Genomic DNA, 13097 nt, shown 5'->3' with positions numbered 1-13097 from the left:
TCACTTTGTAAAGAGTTACTTTATTGTAAGTGTTTTCATTTTATTGTGATAGGAACATTTTCAGATAAAGTTCTAGGAGACTATGAAATTCAGTTTTATCAAATTATTACTTTAAATCTATTTAAAATTTAAAGTATTATTATTTAAAATTATTGTTTAAAGATTTATATTTAAATTTGTAAAAAGAAAAAAAGAACTTTTATTATTAACTTTTATACTAAATTCAAATATTCAATTGTAGTAAAGGTTTTTGTCATCATCATCAAAACAAATTTAGCCAGAAATAACTTTGAAATTCTCAGATGAACAGAGAATTTTTGTTTAATTCCGCAATGAGTTAGCATCTTCCTCTCAAGCAATAGAAGGGAAACTTTAAACTAAGTGTTGCCGATATGTTATTATCCTGTTGGCTATTTTTGTTTCTGGAATCTTGTTCTTGAGAGTCTTCTTCATGCTTCAATATAGTATAATTTGTTGTTATAGGATAAAATGGTGATTAAATTTGTTTTTCAGAAACAAAATATTACTGTAAAATGTAATAATTTTTATAAATTTTATGTATCATTCAGCTAAAAAATAATTTTTATCATTATCTTTTAATATATAGTTGATGGCAATTTTCTCTTCCTATGTTTGTTGTGATATCATATAACAAGTTTAAATTGATATAAATTAATATTTTAAGTTAATTAAAAGGAATTGTTTCAAAATTTGATGAAATATTTGTATTAATTATATATGTTTATTAAATTAATTTGAGTTTAGAGAATTAATTTTATGATTATGAAGCAGAACCTTTACAGTCATATAATGTGCACTAGGAAGAAAATTTTACCTCAAACTATAAATATTTTTATCCATTAAATAATAATGGTCATTTATATTACTATCCATATTTTGAGGTTAATTAATCTACATGCAGATTCATTGTATAACATAATAAACATTGATTTAATTTAATATTAAGATTTAATTCTTAAAAAATATATCTTATTCATCAAAATAAATAATTACATTACTATATACAGAAGTAGAAACAAAACAAAAGATTTATGAACAAACATCTTTCTCTTTTGATATGTGGTATAATATATTTAATTAACATATTTATCTATGTAATTATTAGAATAAATGAAGTTTTATTAGTTTTAATTTAAGTATTTTGACAGTGATTAAGCATCTGCTTTTCGTACTTGAAACTATATAATTTGTCTTCCTTTCCATTAGAATGAATTCTGTAAGGTAACATAATACAAATTAAAATATTTTGAGAATAATTTTATAATTGAATTCATATTCTAATATAAAATTATTATTTAAAAAATAATAATTTTAAGAATAATAATATAATTCCATAATTTCTATTTCAATTAAATAATTAGAGTAATGACCCCCATACTTAATATTTTAAGTGTGTTTGTATAGGAGCAGTTTAAGAATGTAGTTACTTAAATATTTTCAATTGTCCTTATCATTTCTGATGAATAATAAACAATGTACCATTCTTGTGATATTTTGAATCAGTGTCTGAAAGCAGACTGACCAAATTCTTCCAACAGACTAAAATATTTAATAATAATACTTTAAATTAAAAAAATTATAATTCATATTTAATTTTAAAAGTTCTATTTTGAATAATTAAAAATGTTTTTTTTTTAAGTTAGATGATGATCTTATGGTATATTTGCAAGTAACTACTCAATCAAAAATTATTTTCTGTACTAGTATTCATTCAAATTGTATTATTTTGTTTCTTTATATACGAACAAGCTGCTATTATTGGTAAATTTTCAAACAACAAAGAGAGAATTGGCTAAAAATTCATATAAAAATACATGGGTGAAATTGATGTTAACATTAATGTGTGTAAAAATATTTTATTGAATTGAATATATTTTAAATTACTGTTTTAAGATGTATGCAATTCAATGTAACTATAGTATTAATTTATATATATAATATATATTTAGTAATTTGATAAATAAAGAAAATATATATTTCCGAATAACCGATTTACCCGATTATTTGCATTGTTATTGAAGAGTAATACAGTATAATAAAAACTGATAGATGAATCAAATAAAATAATAAATATATAGAAAATTCTTTTTCAAAATATTTAGATATAAATTTTTTATTTATATGTTCATTATGTAATTTATGCAATTTTTTGCATAAATAAATAAAAATTTACTATATTATAATTTAATATAATTTTTAAATATTTAAAATCATGCAAATATAGAATATAAAATATATTTGAAACATGCAAAATTATTTTATATTATATAAAAAAAATTTTTTTAAATAGTTAAAGGTTGTTTAACATTATTAGATATTATTTAATTATTTTTTTAATATAATTATTGCCTTAAAAATACTTTTCTTATACAAATATTAGAAGAAAGAGAAAAAACATAAAAGTATTATTAAAAGTAAGTATATTTTTATTGTCGGGTTTTATAAATCAGTCTGGAGTTTTATGTCCAAAGTTGAAAATGTGCTTTTAATTAAGTGCATATGGAATGATATATACAATGGAAATTATCACTGACAGATAAGAAATTATCTAAAAATATCTTTAATTGATTGATTAAATTATTGCAGTTAATTATTATGTACTAAATATATTTTTATATAAAATGATTACTATTTTTTATTTAAAATATAATTTAATATAAAACATGGCCGACGATATTACATTTAATTGTATAAATAAATATAAAATTGCAACGTTTAACAAAACAGAAGCAAAATATTTTATTTTTTGTTAAACGTAATTTTATATTTATTTATACAATTAAATGATACATTAACTAAAAGTTTTAAACAACTATAATTTATGCATGTGTGTAATATACATATATACATTAACCATATTAAATAAAAATTTCAAACAATTATAAATATACTAACTTTATATTTAAAATATATAGAAGAATATAATAAAGATTAGATTTATTGAAAGAATACATTAAACTTAAGCATTTGGTAATGTTAAGTTTCAATACTAAAATTTGTCTAAACAAACTTATTGAAAATAAAATAAATCAACAGGTATACGTTTCTTTGTGATATTAAATTAATAAAATCAAATAATTTATAAACTTTTAAAAATTTTAAATTTACAATATTTAAGGATTAGCTTACATATGTAAATATTTATCGTCGTGAATGAATGTTAAATTGTTTACCCGGTGGTTGTATAAGTTAGTTCCAAAGTTTCGTTCCATTCTGTATACGTGTAGTATTTATTTGACAAATGTCAGAAGGGAAAAATTAGCTATTAATTCTGTTTTATAAATTCTGTAAGATAAAAATTTTCTGTGTTTAGAAAAGACAATGTAATTAGTTATCAAAATTTCATTCATTTACAATTTTCAAATTGTTTTAGTTTGGTAATAGATTTCAAAAATTTGGTTGCTTCTAAACATCTTAATATTTATAAATAGTGGCTGTATATATGTCTTAAATTTTATAGATATTAGTTAATGGAGACATTAGACATTTTAAGTATCTCTTTCATTATGTAATATATAAATTAACAACTTATATATTTTTATTATTGAATGTTTCTTTCTTTTAATTGTGTAAATATAAACATATAAACTATTTATTACTGTTCATTAAAAGTAATAAATAGTTTATATGTTTCTGTTCATTGAATTATATATTATTTTTGTTTGCAATATATAAATCTTATAAAACTAGAATCTAGTAGATATGTATATAATAATTTTAATTAGCATCTTATAAATCTCATGAATATACAACAATTTAAAAGAATTAATTTCTAAATTATAAAAAAATTAAATTGTTTTAAAAGAATATTTTTATATATTGGTATTATTGGTATGGTAATAAATTGGTATTATATATTGGTATATATTATATATTTTAATGCCAAATATTAAAGCTATTGCTGTGATAATTTAGTAATTATTATCCATATTTTTAAAAAGTTTTGATAAAATAATTATTAGACATATTTTAAAGTAATTTTTACATTACAAAATGACTATACTGTTTTGTATCTTTTGATATTTCTAGTTTTACAAAAAATTGCAAAACATTCTCATTGAGAAATTTTTTTCTTTCTACTAAAACATTTTTTTATAAAAAATTTTAAGTGCTTTTTTTATTATAAGTATTTAAAATGAGTAATTAGTTTGATTACTACTTAAGGAGAACAAATTTTATTTTAAGTGTTGTCTAAATTTTGTACATTTTCTGTTCATTAAAGCACAAAGGCTTTGTACTTTGATATTTACAGTAAAATTTGGCAGACAAATAAATGCATTATCATGATGTATAGGAAGACTTTGTCAGTTATAAAAAGAAATTCAATCTTTTTAAAAATGTACTTTTTAAACTTGTATTGCTTATAAAATAATTATTTATTCTATCATATACCTTTTTATTGTTAAATTTATAATTTATGAAGCATAGTTTTATGATTAAGACAAATTATATATTAAATATTTAAAAATTTTATTGCAGATATCTCCTTCTGGATTGGGTTTACCAGATAAAAGGTTTTATTTTGAAAATGAAAATAACAAGGTAAATAAATAAATCTTTTGTATGTTGATAATAGTTAAAATGTATATAATGAAAATTTAAGTTTTTAAAAATATTTTAAAATATTTTGTTTTTCTTATAAAAAGTAAAAACTTTTTGATATAAATGAAAGAATTTAAAATATTTAAACAGTAAACAAAATTTTTTTACATATTTTATAAGTAAAAAATTTTGTTTACTGTTTAAATATTTTAAGTTTTTATTTAAGTCAAATCATTTTTATTCTCAGAGAATAAAAATGGCTGATTCATTTGTTGATTTATATGACGAATCTGTTAAAACTTAATTAAATAAAAAGTTTAATTATACAAAAATCGAATTATTTGAACATAGCTTCTTTATAATTGATCTTTTCTTTCATACATTATTATTATTAAAATAATTTTTGAGTTTACAAGCTTATTATTAATGTAGAACATTGTTAATTGTGTGGCTATTAACTTAGAGAATGGCCATCTGTTGAAATATGATATATCCTTGTATTTATTTTTAATGTTTCTGTAGTATATCCGAGCTTACAAAGAATTCATTGAAAACATCATCAAAGAATTCGATTCCACAACTTCCACGATTGCTGAAAAATTTGCCAATGACATGTTTTCATATGAGAAAAGACTGGCTCGGGTAAGATTTTAATATTTTAAAATATATGCTTATAATTATTCTTACAGTACTTTTATCTTTACAGATAAATAAAATTTTGCATAATAAATATAATAAACAATATAAGTAATACATAATAAAGTCTAAAATGTATTGATATACTATATATTTTTTTGTTGATTTAAAATTGGGATTTATATAAAAAATAAATAAAATTATAATTATAATTATAATATAAAGTATATCATTGTAACATTCATTAAAATTTTATTACATTGGAAGTAAATAACATTAAATAACATTTTGCAAATCATTTCAAAATGATATTCCCTATTTATTCGTAATATATTTTTTTAATAATTGTTGAGAGTATGTAAAGGCTCATATAATTATACATGTTTATATTTAATAATATAAGTATTAAAAATAAATTAATATTAAAAAGTAGAAAAATAATAGTAATTTCAAAACATAAAATAAAGCTGAATAAATTCTTTGTTTTAAGCTTTTGCAAAATTGATTTTATTCTTGGCTAATTAGCTTGCAGTGTTTCCGAAACAATAAAATTTATTATCCTGATAGAAACTAAATAAATATATCCAAGAAACTTTAGAAACTTCTGAATTTGTGCTACAGAGAATTTTATTAAGTATTTTGATTTTATACATAAAATTAAAAAATGTCTTTTTTTTCTCAAATTTCAGAATATAAAATAATAATTTTTTACATTTAAAGCACTTTAATGTTCTTTAAATGATTCCATACAAAATTTACATTATTGAAGTATTATAGAATTGCAAGTATTATTTTTTGTTATATGGTATTAATAACATATAACATTATGAAATAATACTCTGTATAAAATTAACAAAAAAGCAATTTCAGTCTAATTAATAATTTAATGAGTTATATTAAAAATGTGTGTTTTTAAGGACTATTTGTTAATTCTAATTTAAACATGTGCAGGTTATTTAATCGGATCTGAATGTCCCTTGACATTTACAGTATGTTAAAAAGAACTATAAAATACTTTCTAGTCAACATTCAGTTTGATTAAACATATTTTATGCTGTTTTTGTTTAAAGAAGAAACAATGAATTTATATAAATAATATCTATTTATAGTTTAGTTATGAATATTTAACTTTGCATTTATAAAAATACAAAATTTCAATAATAACACTACTACATACATAAATATTTATGTATCTTTATTTTAACTCTTATTCTACCTTTGTATTGTTAGTCTATTTTGCATTTGTATTTTTAATTTTATCAAGATAATTTCTGTTTTTACAAATATTTTGATAAAATGCCATGGGGCATTAACTTTTGTTTGTAACAAATAAGAAAATAAATAAATAATAGCCTACCCAAAAAATTCAAATTAATGAATTGAATTGTTTTCTTTGTATAGATATGTGGCTTTAGATGAATTGATTCATTGCCAAAAATTTAGAATGAATTTGCAATTCTAAAAGAAAGATAAATAATCTGCATATTTTATCAGTTATTAGAAAGCAAAAACATTTTATAAAAAAATAAATATTTCGGAATTTGATGCGTCATTGAAAATTTTAAATTTTTTATGGTGAACTAAAAAACTACCGAAAAACTGAAAAACTTAACTGAAAAAATACTTTATTTTTCATTTAGATTTTCAAGTTATAGATATTTTCATATAAATTATATGATTGTTTGGAATTAAAATTATGCAGTTTTAATTAAGTTATGAAACTGATGCTTAAATTATGATAATGCAGAATTGATATAAGTTAAATTTTCGTTACATCTGCAAATTTTTTATAAATGATTATAACATATTTCAATTAACCACAGTTTCATTTATATTAGAATTATTTTTCAAAAAGTGTTTTAGTTACATATTTTCTTTCACTAATTTTAATAAACTTATATACAAAAACAACACCTCACTCCAACAAATAAGTTTAATAAACTGAAGGACATTTTTTACACTGCTTAATAGAGTTTTTTTTACTCGCAGAATATAAAAAAAATACAAAATAGAACATACAAAATTTAAAGTTTTAAAAAAATTGAGAAAAAGAATACAGTATTGAAAAATGTAAGCACGAGGAAAAAAAATTACATAAAATTAAATGAGGCTACATTACATACATCGATTTCCATGTGTGACAATGAGTCCTTATTCCAATTGTTAACACATTCGTGGCTTTTATTTGCTTTGTAAATTTCTAGAATTCACAGTTAGCAAATTTTCTGAAACTTTAAATTTTGTGTTCTATTTTAATTTTTGATGTTCTGCAACTGAAGATCTATTATGCTGGGCAAAAGCATTCTTGAGTTTATTGAAGTTATTTTCTGTAGTGATATAAAATGATTTTTTTTTGTTTATAATTTTTTTCTCCAGTTATTATTGTTGTTTATTATACTAATTCTAATATTGCAATATCATGTAGATAATGCCTGACCCAGAAAGAATACTCAACGAAGATCACGAATATAAAATTTTCACCATAAATGAACTCAAAGCAATTTCTCCTGTAGTAAGTTATAAATCTGCTAAGGTTAAAAATTGTTTTTACAACTGATAAAATAATATTTGTAATATTTGTTATATTTGAAATAGATAGATTGGTGGGATCTGCTTCAAACGTATTATCCAAAAGCTGACATTTCCTTGGGTACTGAAGTAGGACTATTCTTCAAAGATTACTTTCATTCACTTTCACAATTACTCTCGACTACAGATAACATGTAAGTTTTTGAAATATATTAAGTTTTTATTATTTGAGTATTTAATTAATTTATTATTATTATTTTTTTTTGGTTTTGATTTAATTGAATATTAAGTTGAAGTTATAATTTGAAAGAATGTTTATACTATTTGGATATGTGTTTATATTTAACCAAGGTCCATATAAGAAGGTCAGGACATGCGTACTGGAGCCGCCATTTTGGAAATTTTTGAGTTTCATGTTTAAAACAAACTTGTAAGAGCAATCAGTTTCATACGACATTAATTTAACTAAAATTGCATAAATTAGTTTAATTAATGTCATATAAAACTGACTGCTCATACAAGTTTGTTTTAAACATGCAACTCAAAAAGTCCCAAAATGGCAGCTCAGTACACTATCCTGACCTTCTTATATGGACCTTGTATTTAACCTATTTAACTAGTAGCCCGGGACGCCCCCTAGTGGGTGTTCTAGCAGCAGCAGTGTCATTCCGTGGTATAAATAATAAATTCATATTACAAATAAAAATAATAATATACTGAATTTCTCATGGCATACCCTACTAAAACACAGTCAAAAATGCAAAAAACTGCATTTATTGTTATTTTAATATTGTTATGCAAAAAACTGGATTTCTTGTTAATCTAAATAATAGCTAGGGGTGCTCCTAGTGGCCGTTTTTGGTATATCATGACAGAGACTGCCCAGTTTTTCAGATTTATATAGTAGATGCTTAATAAATTTTTACATCTTTGAACATGTTTGAAGTCAATGGCAGTACCTAGGCCGTCTTATTTTTTACAATAACACTTTTTTTTTGTGTTGCTAGATATTTAAATAAACATTTATTATTTTTTTTCTTACTAATCCAAACATGTAAATTGCAAGAGAAATAATTCTTTTCTTTTTCTATTCTAAATTGCTATACATTATTTATTATTTTTAAAAATAATTTATTGTAGCACATATCATTTGAATAATTATATTAAAATGTCAATTATCAATAAATTAGGATGATAAATGTGTTTAAAATTCACAAATTGACAATTTTTTAGTGTTTCTTCTTTACAGTTGGTACTTTTTCATGCTACAGGAACAACAAAGTCATGTAGCAAAGTAATTATTATTTTGAGGTGCTTCCTTAAGTTGCTTTGTAAAATTGTCTAAAAACATTTCTCTGGAAACAATATAATTTTAAACAATATATATATATATATATATATATATAATATCAGTTACAGATGAATTTATCAGAAAAGTAATAGTTTAGATATACTGTAAGAAGATTTGCAGTTATCTGCTTTGCAAATTTACTTAAACTATCATGACAGTATTATTTAATTCTTATTATGTTCATTTTATTTTCATTTGGAAGTAATGTATTTCCTTGATTCTAAAAATTTTCATGTGTAAAGTTAATTATTAAATTAATTATTGTAACAACTAATCAAGTTATTTTGTATACTATAATTGCAAAAATATTTATAAAATTTTATTTTTGCATGATTTTATAAGAAAAAATTAGATATTTATCACTTTATTAGTTATTTTCATTTTAGGTTCTTTACTTGCAACTTTTGTTGTGAGATACATTATGCTTTAACTATTTCTTCAAACTTTTTCATATGAAAATTAGTTTACGAAAGTATAATTTACATCTGTTTGCTATAAAATTGATATACATCTGCTTGCTATTAAATTGATATAATGCTTAGTAAAATTCTTGTTATACTGGTTCATTTAACCATTAAATTACTTTATTTATATTACATAAAAAGAAAATTGAGAAATGTAATGATTAATATCTTCATTTTTCAATGTTGTATTTCTGATATAACTATCTTCTCACCAATTTATATGGTTACATGTCTAGATTCAAAAAATTTCTTTAAATTAAGTTTGTTTGATAATTATTATTATTTTATTATTCTGAATTGAAGAATTTATTACTCTGAATTTATTCTTACGGGATACAAACTTTAGGTAATAAATCATTTTACAAATATAATAAATTTGTAACCTGAATAGATTTGTAATAGAAATTTTTCTATTATGTTAAGTGATTTCTGTTCATTTTTAATTAGCTTAGAATTTGAGAAAACTTTTATAATTAAATATCATTGTTTTCTCATAAAGAAAAATAATATATTTAGATCTAAATATAAAAAGCATAAACAAATCAATTATTTTTGAACATTTTCACATATATTAACCTTAAAAACATAAACACTTTGCTGTTTTTATCAAATGCTTGTTTAGCATTAAGACCTTGTTTGACAAAACTGACTCAATGTAAGTTTGAATGTATTTGGAAATTAAATATATAAAACAAAAGTTCTCTAATTCAGCATCTGATAATCTGAAATGTTCAGTAATTTGACATACTTAAGGTTCATTGAGGCTCTGGGCAGGCATTGGGTTTTTATAATTACATGAGTGGTTACAATATAATAGTGACCATGACATTCAAAAAATCTGACAATTTGAATTTGGTACAAATATTAGATTAAGCTATGTATAGCCAAAACATATATACAATATATTTCTGTATAATATGGATAGATCTTTTTGAATTTGTTTGCTTAGAGTGTCCATTTGTTTTTATCAAGAGCAACTAAAAGGATATGTAAAAATGAATAGAAAAAAAAATCACAGTTGCATGCATACAAAATAAAGTTTTCAAACCATTTACAGTACATATTTAATCAAATATTTAATTAAATAATTTTGGATGGATGTTTACTGGTCGTGGACGCTGAATGCACCCCCAGTTGGCATTGTAATGGCCGACGATGGCTATAGCTTAACATTAAATATACTGGAGGAGGAGATTGGACCGAAGATCTGAGTGGCGTAACTGGTAACGCATTTGCACGGTAAGCAAAAGTTGCAGGTTTGAGCCCTGCTTCAGGCTGATTCTTTTCTTCCAGTTTAATCAAAATTATTTAATTAAATATTATAATTATTAATTTTAATACAAGATGGTGCCTAATGCCTCCCTCCATCTAGTGCCATAATCAAATATTGGAAAAAAGAACAGAAAAAGTTTAGTAATCTATTATTTTCTACAATTTGACTCTACATTAGTCCTATACATGTTAGATTAGAGGACTTTTACTGATTTCTTTATGTTGTTTTTTAAATTTAGATTTGTTTAAATAGTAATTTAGAAATATAGAAAAATTATGAATTAATTTAACTCTTAATTTGGTAAATCAATTTTATGAAATAGTTTGATATTACTAATTATATCTATATTCATTTATTGTAATTTTTTAAGTTTAAACTTTGAGATAAATGCAATAACATATAAAATCTTTATTATGTGAAATGTCTTGTGTTTTCTTAAAAGTAAAAATTTTGGGATTATGTTTAACAAAATATTAAATTCCTGAATATATCTTAAACAAATTCAGTAATATATAATTTATATATTTCAGTGCATTAAATAACTATATGATGTGGAGATTTGTTTCTAGTTACATTCCACACTTATCAAAAAAAGAAAGAAAAATAGCAAATAAATTTTATCAGACACTTAATGGTAAGTAAATTTTTCTTGATAAGAAAATAAATATTTATAATTTGAGAAAAGTCACAATTTTAGGAATATTTTATAAAATTAACATTTCTCTGTTATACTAGAGAAAGTAGTATGGTAACCAGATGAAAAGAATACTAAAATAATAAGCAATAGTGTAGTACAATAGTAAGCATTAGTTCCTATCGTTATTGGTATGTTTGTGTCTAACACAAAGATAATTTGAAAAATTTTTTAATATAATAATAATAGTAACAGTTCTGAAGTTCTAAACTTTTATATATGTACAATATAAAAAAGTTTTATCAAAATTATGAATTTATTAAATTGATGAAAAATAGAAACATTATATATATAATAACTTTTATAAATATATTGAATACTTTGGAAATGAATGTACTAAATTCTGTAGGATCAAGAAGTCATTTTCTTTTCTATATATATATAATATCATTATGGTTTTAATTTCTGTCACTGTTGTTACTGTTATGACATTCATTTACCACTGATGCATTACATGCAAAAATATTCTGTTTTTTGTTTGGATTGAAATTTGCATAATCTCAGAATGGATTGAAATATAATGGATATCCTATTGGCCAGAAATCACTTTTAACTGCTAAGCATAGGTTTTTTCATATCGGTTGTATAGTAAAATATTTTGTTTACCACACTTCAGTTCTCTCTCTAATAAACGTATAATTTTAGTAAACTCAATGTTTATGATATGCTGAGTGATACAATATAAACAGTTCTGATATCAAATATAGCATATTCTTGCTAATCCAGCCATTCAACAGTCTGACTTCTCAGTTACCAGCATATCTCCAGTGTGATCACTAATGTAGTTCCATTTCCATGAAAATGTTAAGTCTGTCACATATCTTATTTTCCTAATTGTTCAGGTTTCATTTCTGTGTACAGTATTGCATGTTAGTGCACCAAATTATTTGTCCTTTTGCTTTTAAAAAGAATCAGTACTAAAAGGAGTGACAGATTACATCATTTGTTACCTTTAGACAAGCTTTAAGGCTATGCTGATTAATCTGGCATGGCCAGATTAGCAAGAATCAAGTTTATCTATAAATACTACATTCTGTTCATATAACACTTAAAGAGAAAATTATGTTTGAGCTAAAAAAAGTATTTTATGAAGAAAAGATCTAACTTGATTTGCTGTCAATGTAATTTCAGTTATTATTTACATAACTAACATCCTATAATCAAAATTTAAAAATAATAAATATTGATATTACAAAGATAATGTAACTGTAAAAAGATGCATAATTTTTATTGAACATTTTTGTTTAAAACTTTGGATTTTATGAATTTTATTATGATTATTAATTATGCTGTGTTCAATTATGTCTCCTACCATATATGATGCAATGCTTTATAGTGTGCAAAATATAAGGGATGTGTAACTATAAACACATCCCTTATATTTTGTTATTTAAGGTTTTGAAGATACCTTTAGATTATTTATCACAAGATTTATTAGAGTAATACATGTAAAAAGTACAAGTGGTAGCAAAGTGTCTGAATGTGTTAAGAATTGTAGTAAAATTAGATCCTATTAGAGCTATAGTATATCCTTTCTCACACCTCAGGAAAATAATAGTCTTGTGGTGGAATCAACCTTTTATTAGA

The 13097-nt window shown here is 22.0% G+C and overlaps 1 protein-coding gene across 1 annotated transcript in view; it reads left to right on the top strand.

Annotated features, from left to right (window-relative positions):
• The window catches only part of LOC136976291 (endothelin-converting enzyme 1-like), a 33374-nt gene that overhangs the window by 10375 nt on the left and 9902 nt on the right, over positions 1–13097 (top strand). Inside the window, exons 3-7 of the mRNA XM_067271530.1 lie at positions 4501–4563; positions 5086–5205; positions 7625–7711; positions 7795–7922; positions 11347–11450. Coding sequence (XP_067127631.1) covers positions 4501–4563; positions 5086–5205; positions 7625–7711; positions 7795–7922; positions 11347–11450 — 502 coding nt within the window. The remainder of the gene's footprint in view (positions 1–4500; positions 4564–5085; positions 5206–7624; positions 7712–7794; positions 7923–11346; positions 11451–13097) is intronic.

The sequence above is a fragment of the Centruroides vittatus genome, unplaced genomic scaffold (assembly GCF_030686945.1).
Source record: "Centruroides vittatus isolate TY-2023 unplaced genomic scaffold, ASM3068694v2 contig_4, whole genome shotgun sequence".
Lineage (NCBI taxonomy): Eukaryota > Metazoa > Arthropoda > Arachnida > Scorpiones > Buthidae > Centruroides > Centruroides vittatus.
The sequence above is the reverse complement of the archived record's forward strand: the minus strand, read 5'-3'. Positions and strand labels throughout refer to the sequence as shown.